We start from the raw sequence: 12,414 nt of genomic DNA, 5'->3' as shown, positions 1-12,414 counted from the left end.
CAGTAATGCCACCCGAGCCCGCTGCCAAAAGGATGGCAGCATCAAAGTCCGGACGCCGTCCGCATAAGCAGCGCCAGCGAGACAGGAAATCGCCGCAAGTCTGCGCGCGCCACCGCTGGCTTCTGGCTTCTTAAGCGCTGGAGTCGCGAGCGCTAGGACAGTTCTGTATTCGCCGCTCAGTTGTATACTCGCCACCGAATTGTGTACTTGCTAGTCAGTTGTGTGTTCATCGCAGCAGAGTTGTTGTCTGTCGTCAGCCGACGCTGACCTAGCCGCTCCGACTCGAACTAGACAGATCTCTGTAGACACGGAGTTCACTACTGTGTATCTGTATCTTCGTTAATAAAGATAAGTACCGACTTTTATTTAATCAGAGTGTTTGGGTTTTCATCTTTCTGTTCACTGTTCCAGCGGACCGGTCGGCCCGCTATTAAAAGTGTGGCGGTGACTTCGTAAGCCGTTTCTACATCGAATTGTTTGTCGCTACGAACGCCGCCACAAAACTGGCGACGAGGACTGCCGAACTCGTGTGCAGGGCTGGTTCAACTTGTTTCTGGTTATACTAATTATAGCGATAAAATTTTGGGGGCTGGTTTAATTTGTGTTCACTATGTCTGCCGACTTACAACAGTTGATCTTGTTACAGAGTCAGCAAATACAAAGTCTGGTGGAAGCAATCGCCAAACAAGCGGCTAATCCTCCAACACAAAAGGAACAAGCACAGGCAGCACCACCTTTCCGTGCTTTTGATGCATCACGAGAAGAATGGCGAGAATATTTCGCGCAGTTGCAGGCGCACATGACAGTCTACAAAATCACAGGTACTGAGCGGCAGCTTTATTTAATTTCCACTGCAGGCGTGGAAGTCTATCGACTACTTTGTAAGTTGTTCCCGGAATCCCAGCCAGAAGCTTTAGACTATGACGTTGTTGTTAACAAGCTTGCTGAGTATTTCGAGTCGCGAGTTCATGTGGCAGCAGCCAGATTCAAGTTCTTCAGATTAAAGAAACTGCCACATCAATCTAATAAACAGTGGTTAACAGATTTACGGGGCCTCACCCGTCAGTGCCGATTTAATTGTGTGTGTGGAGCTTCCTACAGTGATGTCATGTTACGAGACGCTATTACTCAAAACATTGCAGATTCTCGTATTCGTGCTGCTATCTTAAAGTTGCCTGACCCGTCATTAGAGACTGTGATGAGCATCATTGAAGCCCAAGATACTTTTGACTATGCTGAGTGTGAGTTAGATCAGCCATGTATTTCTCAAATTGGCTGTGCTAAGCAAGTTATGTCACGCCCGCGGCCCTACCGGCAGAGTCAGACTGTAAACACTAGCCGGCCGCGTCATGTTAAACATGTGTTCTTGCTCATCCTCGTGAACGTTGCCCGTTAAGAAACGCGGTTTGTCACTTTTGCCAAAGGAAAGGACACATCCAGACTGTTTGTTTGCGTAAACACAAGAACAATTCTAGTGCTGCCCAGCCCATGGATATTCATGTTCTTCAAAGCCAGCCCGCCCAGAAGGTCGCGTTTAAAGGCTCTTCCACGGTTCGTGTGGGTAATAAACTTGTTCGCAATAAGCCACCCACCCAGCCCTCTGCTATGCGACCCAGGCGTAATTCAAACGCTGTAAAAAGTAATGTACAGACTGCAAGTGAAGCGGGAGTTGTTGTTCCACCCGCCCAACCCACGAGTTGTCGTAAGCAGCGAACACGCGCTAAACTCGCTGATTTTGTGTCTTCCGCCTCCACTGCACCGATCCAGCGACAGTGTAATAAACTATTTGCGAAGCTACGCATCCAGGATAAGACCTTCAATTTTCAATTGGACACTGGTGCGTCTGTGACTCTCATAAATAGTGCTACGTATGCGGCTATCGGCCGCCCCAAACTTTCAGCGGCAAAACATTCTTTGGCTACTTATAGTGGAGAACAAATTCCTGTGTTAGGTGTATGTAGCGTGCCAGCCACATTCCGTGGCAATACAAAAACAGTTTCATTCACAGTGCTCCGCGCTACAGACAGTGTAAACATTTTCGGATTAGACTGTTTTGACTTGTTTGGCCTGTCTATCCAAGACAATGTGTTGCAAATTAATTCTGTTGTTGTTCCTCAAGACAGCATAACCGATTTGTGTAAACGATACAGTGACATATTTAAAGACGAACTAGGCTGTGCTGCGAATTTTGCCGCTCATATTACGTTAAAAGATAATGCTCAGCCTCGATTTTTTCGTGCTCGTCCAGTGCCTCACGCCCTCCGGGCACCTGTAGCAGATGAACTTCGTCGTTGGCAAAACAACGGTGTTATTCAACCCGTTTCAGCGAGCCAGTGGGCTTCTCCCTTAGTTATTATAAAGAAACCGTCTGGCAAGTTACGTTTGTGTGCTGATTTTAAGTCGACAGTTAATCCTCAGACTGTCATTGATTCTTTTCCTTTGCCTAGACCGGACGAGCTGATGGATAAGTTAGGGGAAGCTCGTTTCTTTTCCAAAATTGATCTCCGTGAAGCATATTTGCAATTGCCCCTCGACGAGCAATCACAACAGTATTTTGTCATAAACACGTCGTTGGGGTTGTTCCGTTTTCTGCGTTTGCCTTTTGGTTGTGCGTCAGCTCCAGCTCTTTTTCAGCGTTTTTTGTCACAACTTCTGGCTAATGTGCCATCGTGTTGCAACTATTTAGACGATATTGTTGTGTCCGGTCGGACGCCTGCTGAACATTTCCGTAATTTGGAGTGTTTGTTTACAGTGTTGTCTCAGGCAGGCCTACGTTGCAACATCGATAAATGTTCATTTTTCCTTACGGAGTTGGAGTATCTGGGACATGTTATTAATGCTCAAGGCATTCATCCCTCCCAGTCACATTTAGCAGCTATTCGTGATTTGCCCGCCCCTCGCAATCTGCATGAATTGCAAGCAGTTCTTGGCAAATTGACATATTATATTAGGTTTATACCTAATGCATCACAGATTGCTGCACCGTTGCATCGTCTCCGCCGTAAGAATGTTCCGTTTGTGTGGTCAGCTGATTGCCAATCAGCCTTTCAGCAGCTTAAAGAGGCTTTATTGAATGATCGTTGTCTGGTCCATTACGACCCTAACAAGCCTCTGGTGTTAGCTTGTGATGCCTCTTCTTTCGGCCTCGGTGCTTTGTTGTCTCAACGAGTCGGTAACACCGAACGTCCTATTGCGTTCGCATCTAAATTGCTAAACAAAGCTCAGTGTAATTATAGCCAATTGGACAAGGAAGCGTTGGCTACTGTGTTCGGTGTCACAAAATTCCATCACTACCTCTATGGTAGACCATTCTATTTAGTAACAGATCACAAGCCCCTGACGTCACTGTTTCATCCGTCTAAACCAGTTCCTCAGCGAACAGCTCAGAGACTACAACGTTGGGCTCTTTTGTTATCACAATACCAGTATGAGATACTGTATCGCCCTACAGCTCAGCATGCAAACGCTGACGCGCTTTCTAGATTGCCGATTGCTGCGGATGATGTCTTCGATTCCTCTGACGACTCTTGCCATCAGATTGACGCCGATGAGCATCAATCCCTCCGGGAATTTCCGATTGATTATCATCAGGTGGCACGTGAGACAGCTACGGATCCTCATCTGAGTTTCAAATGGCTCTGAGCACTATGGGACTCAACTGCTGAGGTCATTAGTCCCCTAGAACTTAGAACTAGTTAAACCTAACTAACCTAAGGACATCACAAACAGCCATGCCCGAGGCAGGATTCGAACCTGCGACCGTAGCGGTCTTGCGGTTCCAGACTGCAGCGCCTTTAACCGCACGGCCACTTCGGCCGGCTCCATCTGAGTTTACTATTACGTTTTGTTCAACGTGGTTGGCCGTCCAAGGCAAAGGACATATCGGATCCTGTGGTTCGTCGCTATTATCCGCAACGTCATCTGTTGTCTGTTTCGCACGGAGTTTTGCTGTTACGCACCGAGAATGACCAGCTTCGTGTAGTGGTTCCCCAAGTGCTCCAATCCAAGGTCCTCGACTTGTTGCATCAAGGTCATTGGGGAGTGGTCCGCACCAAGCAGCTTGCCCGCCGTCATTGTACATGGATCGGCATTGATAAGCAGATTACGCAGATGTCTACAGATTGTTCGACGTGTGCCGAACACCAAGCTGCTCCGCCTCAACGCTATTTTGAGTGGGCACGCCCTGCCGGTCCCTGGCAGCGAGTACATATTGATTTCGCTGGTCCATATTGGAATTCTCGTTGGCTCATCGTGATAGATGCATTTAGTAATTTTCCGTTTGTAGTGCCCATGCAGTCTACAACGTCTGCACAAACTATACAGGCGTTAACTTCAATTTTTTGTATTGAGGGTCTTCCAGAAGTTTTAGTGTCTGACAATGGTCCACAATTTACCTCTGCTGAATTTGAAAGTTTTTGTTCTGCCAATGGCATTCGCCATGTTCTTACTCCGCCGTTCCACCCTCTATCGAATGGTGCAGCGGAACGTTTTGTACGTACGTTCAAGGATCATATGGACCGCCTTCGTGCTACGCACTCTCGTCAGCAGGCCCTCATCACGGTCCTGTCGTCGTACCGGACCACGCCACGCGACGGCCCTTCGCCTGCGGAGCTTCTCTACGGCCGTCGTCATCGCACCCTACTACGGTTGTTGCACCCTCCGGATCGACCCGCCGCTTCTGAGCATCGCACGCGTTTTCAGCGCAACGACGCCGTTTTTTTCAGAGTTTATCACGGTCGCCGTCGTTGGGAACGTGGTACCGTGATAAGTGTCCAGGGTCGCGGTTTTTATACTGTTCAAGGTGCTACTGGGGTGCACAGGAGGCATCAGAACCAGTTGCGCCGCGCTGACCGCCCGGATTCTGCCGCTCGTTCTTTGTCCACAGATTTGGTCCGCGGCGGGTTCCAGCCGCGCCTTCCGACTTCGCTGCCGCCCCCAGGGCAGCAGCAGCAGCCGTCGCCGCTACCACGCCGACAGCCCGTCCCGTTGATGCCTCCCGCGCAGCTTCATCCGGGAGCGCCCCAGGTGGTCGCTCCGGCGCCTGCGGTCCCTCTTCAGTCGCCACCGCCTTCGGAGCTGATGGACGTCGACCCCTCAGCCGGGCCGCCTTCCCAAGCGGTGGCTGTGCAGCCTGTCCTGCAGCCGCTTTCCTTGGGCACCCCCAAGGAGTCTGACACCGCAGCGCCTTGTCCGGCGCCCACTCAGCAGCCGTCGCCGCAGCGTCAGGAGACGCTGCCTCTCTTCGTGGGTCCCGACGCCCCGTCGCGTCCAGTACCAGAAGCTGCGCCCGTGGTCACAGGCGTGCACCCTGACCTCGGTTTTCAGTCGGTGTTTCCCGAGGCCCCGCGCAGCCAATGCTGGGGTGCGGACCGGGGACTGCCACCGACAACAGTCTCCGCCCCGGTCTCTTCTGCTACGCCTGCGGCCAGACCCCTCCCCCGCCGTCGACGCTCGCCACGTCATTATTCAACGACGGTGCGGCGATTTGGGGGGGAGGAGTGTTATATCCTAGCCAGTAATGCCACCCGAGCCCGCTGCCAAAAGGTTGGCAGCATCAAAGTCCGGACGCCGTCCGCATAAGCAGCGCCAGCTAGACAGGAAATCGCCGCAAGTCTGCGCGCGCCACCGCTGGCTTCTGGCTTCTTAAGCGCTGGAGTCGCGAGCGCTAGGACAGTTCTGTATTCGCCGCTCAGTTGTATACTCGCCACCGAATTGTGTACTTGCTAGTCAGTTGTGTGTTCATCGCAGCAGAGTTGTTGTTTGTCGTCAGCCGACGCTGACCTAGCCGCTCCGACTCGAACTAGACAGATCTCTGTAGACACGGAGTTCACTACTGTGTATCTGTATCTTCGTTAATAAAGATAAGTACCGACTTTTATTTAATCAGAGTGTTTGGGTTTTCATCTTTCTGTTCACTGTTCCAGCGGACCGGTCGGCCCGCTATTAAAAGTGTGGCGGTGACTTCGTAAGCCGTTTCTACATCGAATTGTTTGTCGCTACGAACGCCGCCACAAAAAGACGGACGGCGATTCGCCAGCAACATAAATATTCCGTTGACAACGGGAGGATAATCAAGGCGCCTACGTGGACGCGCAGTTTTGCTTGCGGCTTCCGACAGAGGTCGCTGGGGCGGCCGATGGCAGCGCAGAGTAACAGCGGCAGCCTCCGCCCTTGCGCAGTCGAGTTCGCGATGCCGACGAGCGAGGACGATGCGCGCACGGCCGGGGCAGCCGCCTCGGACGCGCTGGAGTCGGCCGCTGGTCGGTCGGTTGGGCCTGGCCCGCCGGACGTTCCAGCGGCCGCTCCACACTGGACGGATCCCAGGTTGACGACCCAGGCTACGGCACCGGTTCATGACAGGATAGAACGACGATCGACAGGCGCTATTCGACCGCAGAAGACTACACACCACACGACGAAACAGTATTCGGACGTCGGCCATATATCACATCACGACGGACGCAGCAATGAAGACGACCGCCAGGACTACGCCAGGAGACTCGATATATGTCGGGAGGAGGACAAAGAAACGCTGAAGGACATACAACGCCTTATCCGCTATTCACGGGACACGCAAGAGCAGGATAACGACACCTGTCTGGCATCTCCATCTGTGGACTCAGATGTCGAATCACAGCACTCCCACCAAACGCTCGACGACGCGGAGATGGCAGCGTCCTTTCCAGCAGAAAACGACAACGACTCCCCACACGCAGAGGGGGACTTTACGCTCGTATACAACAAACGGCGCAGAAGCAACGCATTAGCCAAGGACTTAGCCAACCCGGCTAAGAGACGAACGGAGACCATCCCCACAACGAACCGATTCGCCCCACTGGCACCTCAAGCTGCGCCTCCATCAACCACCAACAAGCCGCAGGCACAAACTTCTAATGCCGCAGAAGCCGTGGACAGAGACAAGAATGTGCTTCGCAAAGTGCCCCCAGTCACAATTTATTACACAAAGGATTACGTTCACCTCAATGAAACGCTCAACGGACTTCTAGAGGGCAACCTTAAAGCTATATACCAAAAGGACCGCATCAAATACCACTTTGAGTCCTTCGAAGACCAAAGGCGTGCAATTAAATTCTTCACGAACCACAGCTTCTCCTATTTTACGCATCAAGCACCAGACGACAGGGAACTGAAAGTAGTTGTCAAACGCCTTCCGGCGGAAGTTACCGAAGAACAACTTTCCTTTGCCCTCAAGGAAAAAGGCTTCAAAGTGCTACAAGTCTACCAATTTAAGGAACGCGACGAGAAGACGAAACAATTGATACCGCAACCTGTGTACCGAGTCACCCTCCCATCCGGAAATGACAGTGACAAGATCTATGATGTCAAATACTTGCTCTATACACGAGTGATAATAGAAACCTATAATAGTAAAGAAGGACCAGTCCAGTGCCGACATTGCCAACGTTTCGAGCATACAGCGAACTACTGCAGCATGCCAGCATGCTGCGTCCGCTGCGGTGGATCCCATAAATCATCGAATTGTACCCATCCTAGGACGGCGCCCCCAAAAAGGGGCCAATTGTGATCAAGAACATCCAGCGACCTTCCGTGGCTGCCCCAAATTTCAAGAACTCCTACGGAAATATACTAGAAGGACACCAAAGAAGTCGACCCCACAATGGCCTATAATTGTTAAGAACTCGGACATGGCAGCGATTCCGGCCACCCAACAACAAGCGGCACCTCTCCCTGTGGAAACAATCGCCTCTCGACCACAACCGGCACCCAGAGTGACTCTACGGCAGACAAGGCAACAGCGCTCGTACTCCGAAGCAATACATGTCCATCCACCGACGCCAACACCAGCGGAGACTTCATCTGCCTGGTCGACCACCTTTACACCAGCGTTAACAGATATTCCTCAACTACTCACCGCCCTCCAGCAGAAGCTGACGTCTATCCTCTCGCTTGTAGAAAGCGTACTGACAGCTTTTCAAACACCCTAAATGGATAGACGGCATCACACGAGGAATCTTAACTTCTGCATTTGGAATGCCAACGGCCTGAAACTGAAGAACATAGAATTCACGGACTTCTTACATCGCCACAAGATAGACGTAGCATTTGTCTCCGAAACACATCTCCGCGAGTCAACCGACCTCCGCTTGAGGAGCATGCACATCTACCGGACGGACAGACGGGACCAACGGGGTGGAGGGACCGCAGTTCTGATCAAAAAATGCATTCGTCACCACCAAGAACGTTTACCCCAACTCCAGACTTTAGAGGCCACGGCAGTAACAATCCACACGACGCTCGGAAACATTACCTGTATTGCGGCTTACCTTAGCCCAAATAAGCCTCTCCACCCAGAAGATCTTTACGCCGTTACAAAGGGTTACGACAAGATCCTCCTTGGAGGGGATCTTAATAGTAAACATGGTGCCTGGAATTCCCGTAAGACTAACCCAAAAGGACATATGTTGTTTGCACTGGCTGATAATTTACATGTTTCCGTCCATGGACCACGGGAACCGACGAGGATACCTTACGTCCAGACACAAGACTCTGATGTTCTAGACATCGCCATAATCAAGAACATCAACCCGAATCTCCAACTGCGGACGCTGGATGATCTTTCGTCGGACCACAGACCGGTGTTAGGACTCATAGAGAGGGCTACTTTGCAACTTCCACTGCCGACGACAAGAACTTACGACTGGCAGCAGTTCCAAGCGTACCTCAACAACAATGTGCGACCAACCCAGGTTGTTACTACCAGAGAAGCGATTGATGTGGCAGTCGCAGTACTCACGAAGAAGATTAACAATGCGAAACAACGAGCACTCACGGAGCACCTGCAGCCAGAAGTCAATTATGACGAGTTTCCACCACCACTGCAGGAACTTAAGACAAGGCGCAATCGATTTCGGAAACGATGGGTCCGTTACCGCCACCCGGATGATAGATGGGAGACTCACAGACTAACCCGAGAACTCCGGCGGAAGGTTCAGGACTGGAAGCAACACACGTGGGAACTCAAAATGGACAACTTTCTATTACGCACCAAAGATGAATGGCGAATAGTTAAAAGTCTCAGACAGCAACAGCCCCCCAAAAGGGCAATCCGCGGACCCCATGGCCTCTTGTACGACTCACTGGCGCAGGTGGAGCTGTATGCGGACACATACCAACAACAGATGACTACGCCCCCCACGGAGGATGGAGATGATGCACTCCACCGTGCAGAGGAGGACACAGCGGCGGAATGGGAAGCTATTCGGGACGCCCCGACTAACGCTATGCCCCGGCTGACAACGCCGGAGGAAATTCGGAGGATTATCAAGTATAGCAAACACACCTCACCTGGAGCAGATAGAATCAGCAATACGGAATTGAAACACCTCCCGAGAAAGCCTGTTGTGCTTCTCACCCGGATAGTGAACAGCTGCCTCAGGACTGGATACTTCCCAGAGGCATGGAAGATTGCCAGAATAGTGCCAATACCAAAACCGGGCAAGGATCTTTCACACCCTGACAGCTACAGACCCATACGTTTACTGCCGACGCTGGGAAAGGTACTGAAACGCATGCTGAACATCCTTGTGGCACGCAACATCATCCGACCGGAACAGTTTGGCTTCCAGGCGAAGCTATCGGCTGAGTTACAACTACTGCGCATCACGGAATCTATCCAAGACAATTTCAACAAGAAACGACATACTATTGGAGTATTTCTCGATATAGAGAAGGCTTACGATAAAGTATGGCGACGCAACTTGATCGTCAAGCTCCGACGTACCACTCCCCTACCAGACTGCTACTTAAAACTTCTCGATAATTTTCTTCAGGATCGCAGATTATATGTTCGCATTGACGACAAGAATTCAACAACACGGCCTGTCCTTAAAGGACTTCCACAAGGATCGGTCATATCTCCACTGCTGTTTAATTTATATATTAACGACCTCCCGACGGTGCCACTGCCAGTTTCTATGCCGACGACACAGCGCTCCTGACTGTAGGCACCAGAGTGGACCACCTCGTCACACGGATGCAGCGCCAACTAGATTTAGTGGACCACTGGACCCACAGGAACAAAATAACGGTCAATGCAGAGAAAACCAAAGTTATTGTCTTCACACGTCGGAGACCAATCTTCAATGAACGCCTACGGATATCAGACCAGCCACTCCCCTGGGCAACAACTGTAAAATACCTGGGAGTGCATCTGGACGCCAAACTGTTGTATAGTCATCAAATTATGGAGAAGAAGACGTCTGGCCTCAAAATGCTGGGAGCTCTCCTCCCATTTCTGAAGAGCTCATACCTCAGCCAACGCGCGAAACTCCAGTTGTACCATGCCACAGTCGAACCATCTATTTTGTATGGATCGACCTCTTGGGGTACTACGTGTGCCACTAACTACAAGAAGCTACAGGTTGTACAAAGCAGATGCCTACGATGGATCACAGAAGCCCAATGGTGGATCCGAAATCATGACATTCATCGAGCCTTAAGCGAATCTTACCTCTCAGACAAGGTCAAGGAGAAGGCATGAACCTTATTTCGGAAGTTGGACATGATACGTGACAGTACACCACAACTCACCACAGTAGGTGTGGTAGAACCCTTACGCAACCACAAATATAAAGTACCGAAGGCGATAGTATTTGAGCCTCCGTAAATGATATCCCTACGTAATTCTCCATAATTTAAGGACATATCGTCCTTTAACACTTCTACACACATGTTTTCAAACACACACCAAAAGCAGCGAGTTAAAGGACCCTTCTGTGTGCCCAAACTAAAGCTGAAAGAAGAATAAATAAATAAAGAGAAAATTTTTACCCCTTCCATTCCCTACAGAAGTAAAAATCAACGAAGTTGATCAGACTTCAGCACCACCACCACCACCAAAAAAAAAAAAAAAAAAAATCCGCCCTTGCGGCTTCCGACAGAGGTCGCTGGGGCTGCCGATGGCAGCGCAGAGCAGCGGCGGCAGCCTCCGCGCGTGCGCCGAAGTATTTGGTCCTTCATCCTGTAGGTGGCGTTACTGTCCTTCCAGCTATCAGTTGATATCTCTCGCTATTGGCCATCGAATTTGGCGCCTCCACGCATGCGCACTTCCTGCCTAAAACTGGCATAAATAGGGGGCCCTGGTGCTGCCTTAGCAGCGTGTTCGTCGCACCTGAAGATGCCGGCCAGTTGCGCTGACGAAATATTGTGGAGTTTTCACTATGACATCCGACGTCTCACCCGAGAACCATACATACAACATGTCCGTCGGGAAAGCCTCAAGCAACACAAGTATCAGAATGTTAAATATTTATTTCGGGAAAAAGTACAATTCGAGAGTGCGTTATTTGTTGATTGGTTAGTCATTAAAAGTGCGGTCTAACACAAGAGAATAAAGTTTTTCTATTGGCCTTAAAGAAAACTGACCAATCGGAACGGAGTATCCTTCGCGCATCTTTTCTTTTGGAAATAGAGAATGCTTACAGCAGTCTAAAGTAGTTGGAGCCCAGCTTTTCAATGGTACGGTCGTGAGTAGTATGAGCTCCGAAGGAAGCTATAGTTTGTCGATTTTGGTTGTGGTACATGCCTCAAAAAGTGAAGGCATAGCTATTCCGGTGTGTTTTTTTTAGAAAGTACGGATTTTTTAAGTAATTTTGTGTATGAGAAAAGATAGTAATTCCGCGTGGTATATTGAGCAGATCGGTGACCAAAAACATGAGTACATTAGACGCCGATAAATTTAATATTGTGGCGAGCATTTTCATTTGATAACAATCCGCTTTTAGTAGCTGTTGAGATTTCGGGAAATACGTACCATAAACTTGCTAATGTGAATGAAATGGTTTGTGCAGGACTGTGTTAGGATTATCACGGGCTTGTCAGTGAACTTGTAATTTTAAACTTCAGAATATTCCGAATTTTTGCCAATATTTCCACCTTTCATTTAAAATTAAGACCTTTTCCCGATTTTTAGAATATTTACTTTATATACAACCTGGTGCGAGTCGCAGTATGGTAGGTTTCTGCTCGGCTTTCCTACCGGCGATATGCTGCGACGAGTTCAGAGATAGGTGCTGGTTTAACCCCAGAAAGGAACCGCACCGCCTGACCTTCAGCATATCGCCTGCCCAGCAAGCAGCCTAAGCAGGAAGCCACTGCCGGCAACATTGCGATCATGGAGGCCTGACACTTGTGCCGTTCTGTCAGAGACGAGTGATAGAGGCAGCTCGCTTGACCACAGCGACAACATCTCAAGATAAATGGTGTTTAAACCACATCGCCTGGCGTGATTGAAGATGATGGCGAGTGCCTGCCATGGGCAATGGTCAGCAACAACAAAGCCTTGCATTGGTTGGATGACGGCAACAGTATACCTGGGAAGCAAGCTGGCCCAGTCTCGATCCCAAGGTCCATCAGGGAAGCAACCGTAAACTA

At 50.1% G+C, this 12,414-nt stretch overlaps 1 protein-coding gene across 1 annotated transcript in view; it reads left to right on the top strand.

The window, feature by feature from the left end:
- The first annotated feature begins 1,488 nt into the window (after positions 1-1,488).
- Positions 1,489-12,414, top strand: part of LOC124594314 (proline-rich protein 2-like) — a 78,052-nt gene continuing 67,126 nt past the window's right edge. The window contains exons 1-2 of the mRNA XM_047132677.1: positions 1,489-1,561; positions 4,886-5,301. Of these exons, the coding sequence (XP_046988633.1) occupies positions 1,489-1,561; positions 4,886-5,301 (489 nt within the window). The remainder of the gene's footprint in view (positions 1,562-4,885; positions 5,302-12,414) is intronic.

This window comes from Schistocerca americana, chromosome 2, assembly GCF_021461395.2.
Source record: "Schistocerca americana isolate TAMUIC-IGC-003095 chromosome 2, iqSchAmer2.1, whole genome shotgun sequence".
NCBI lineage: Eukaryota > Metazoa > Arthropoda > Insecta > Orthoptera > Acrididae > Schistocerca > Schistocerca americana.
This window is presented reverse-complemented; position numbering and strand designations above follow the sequence as displayed.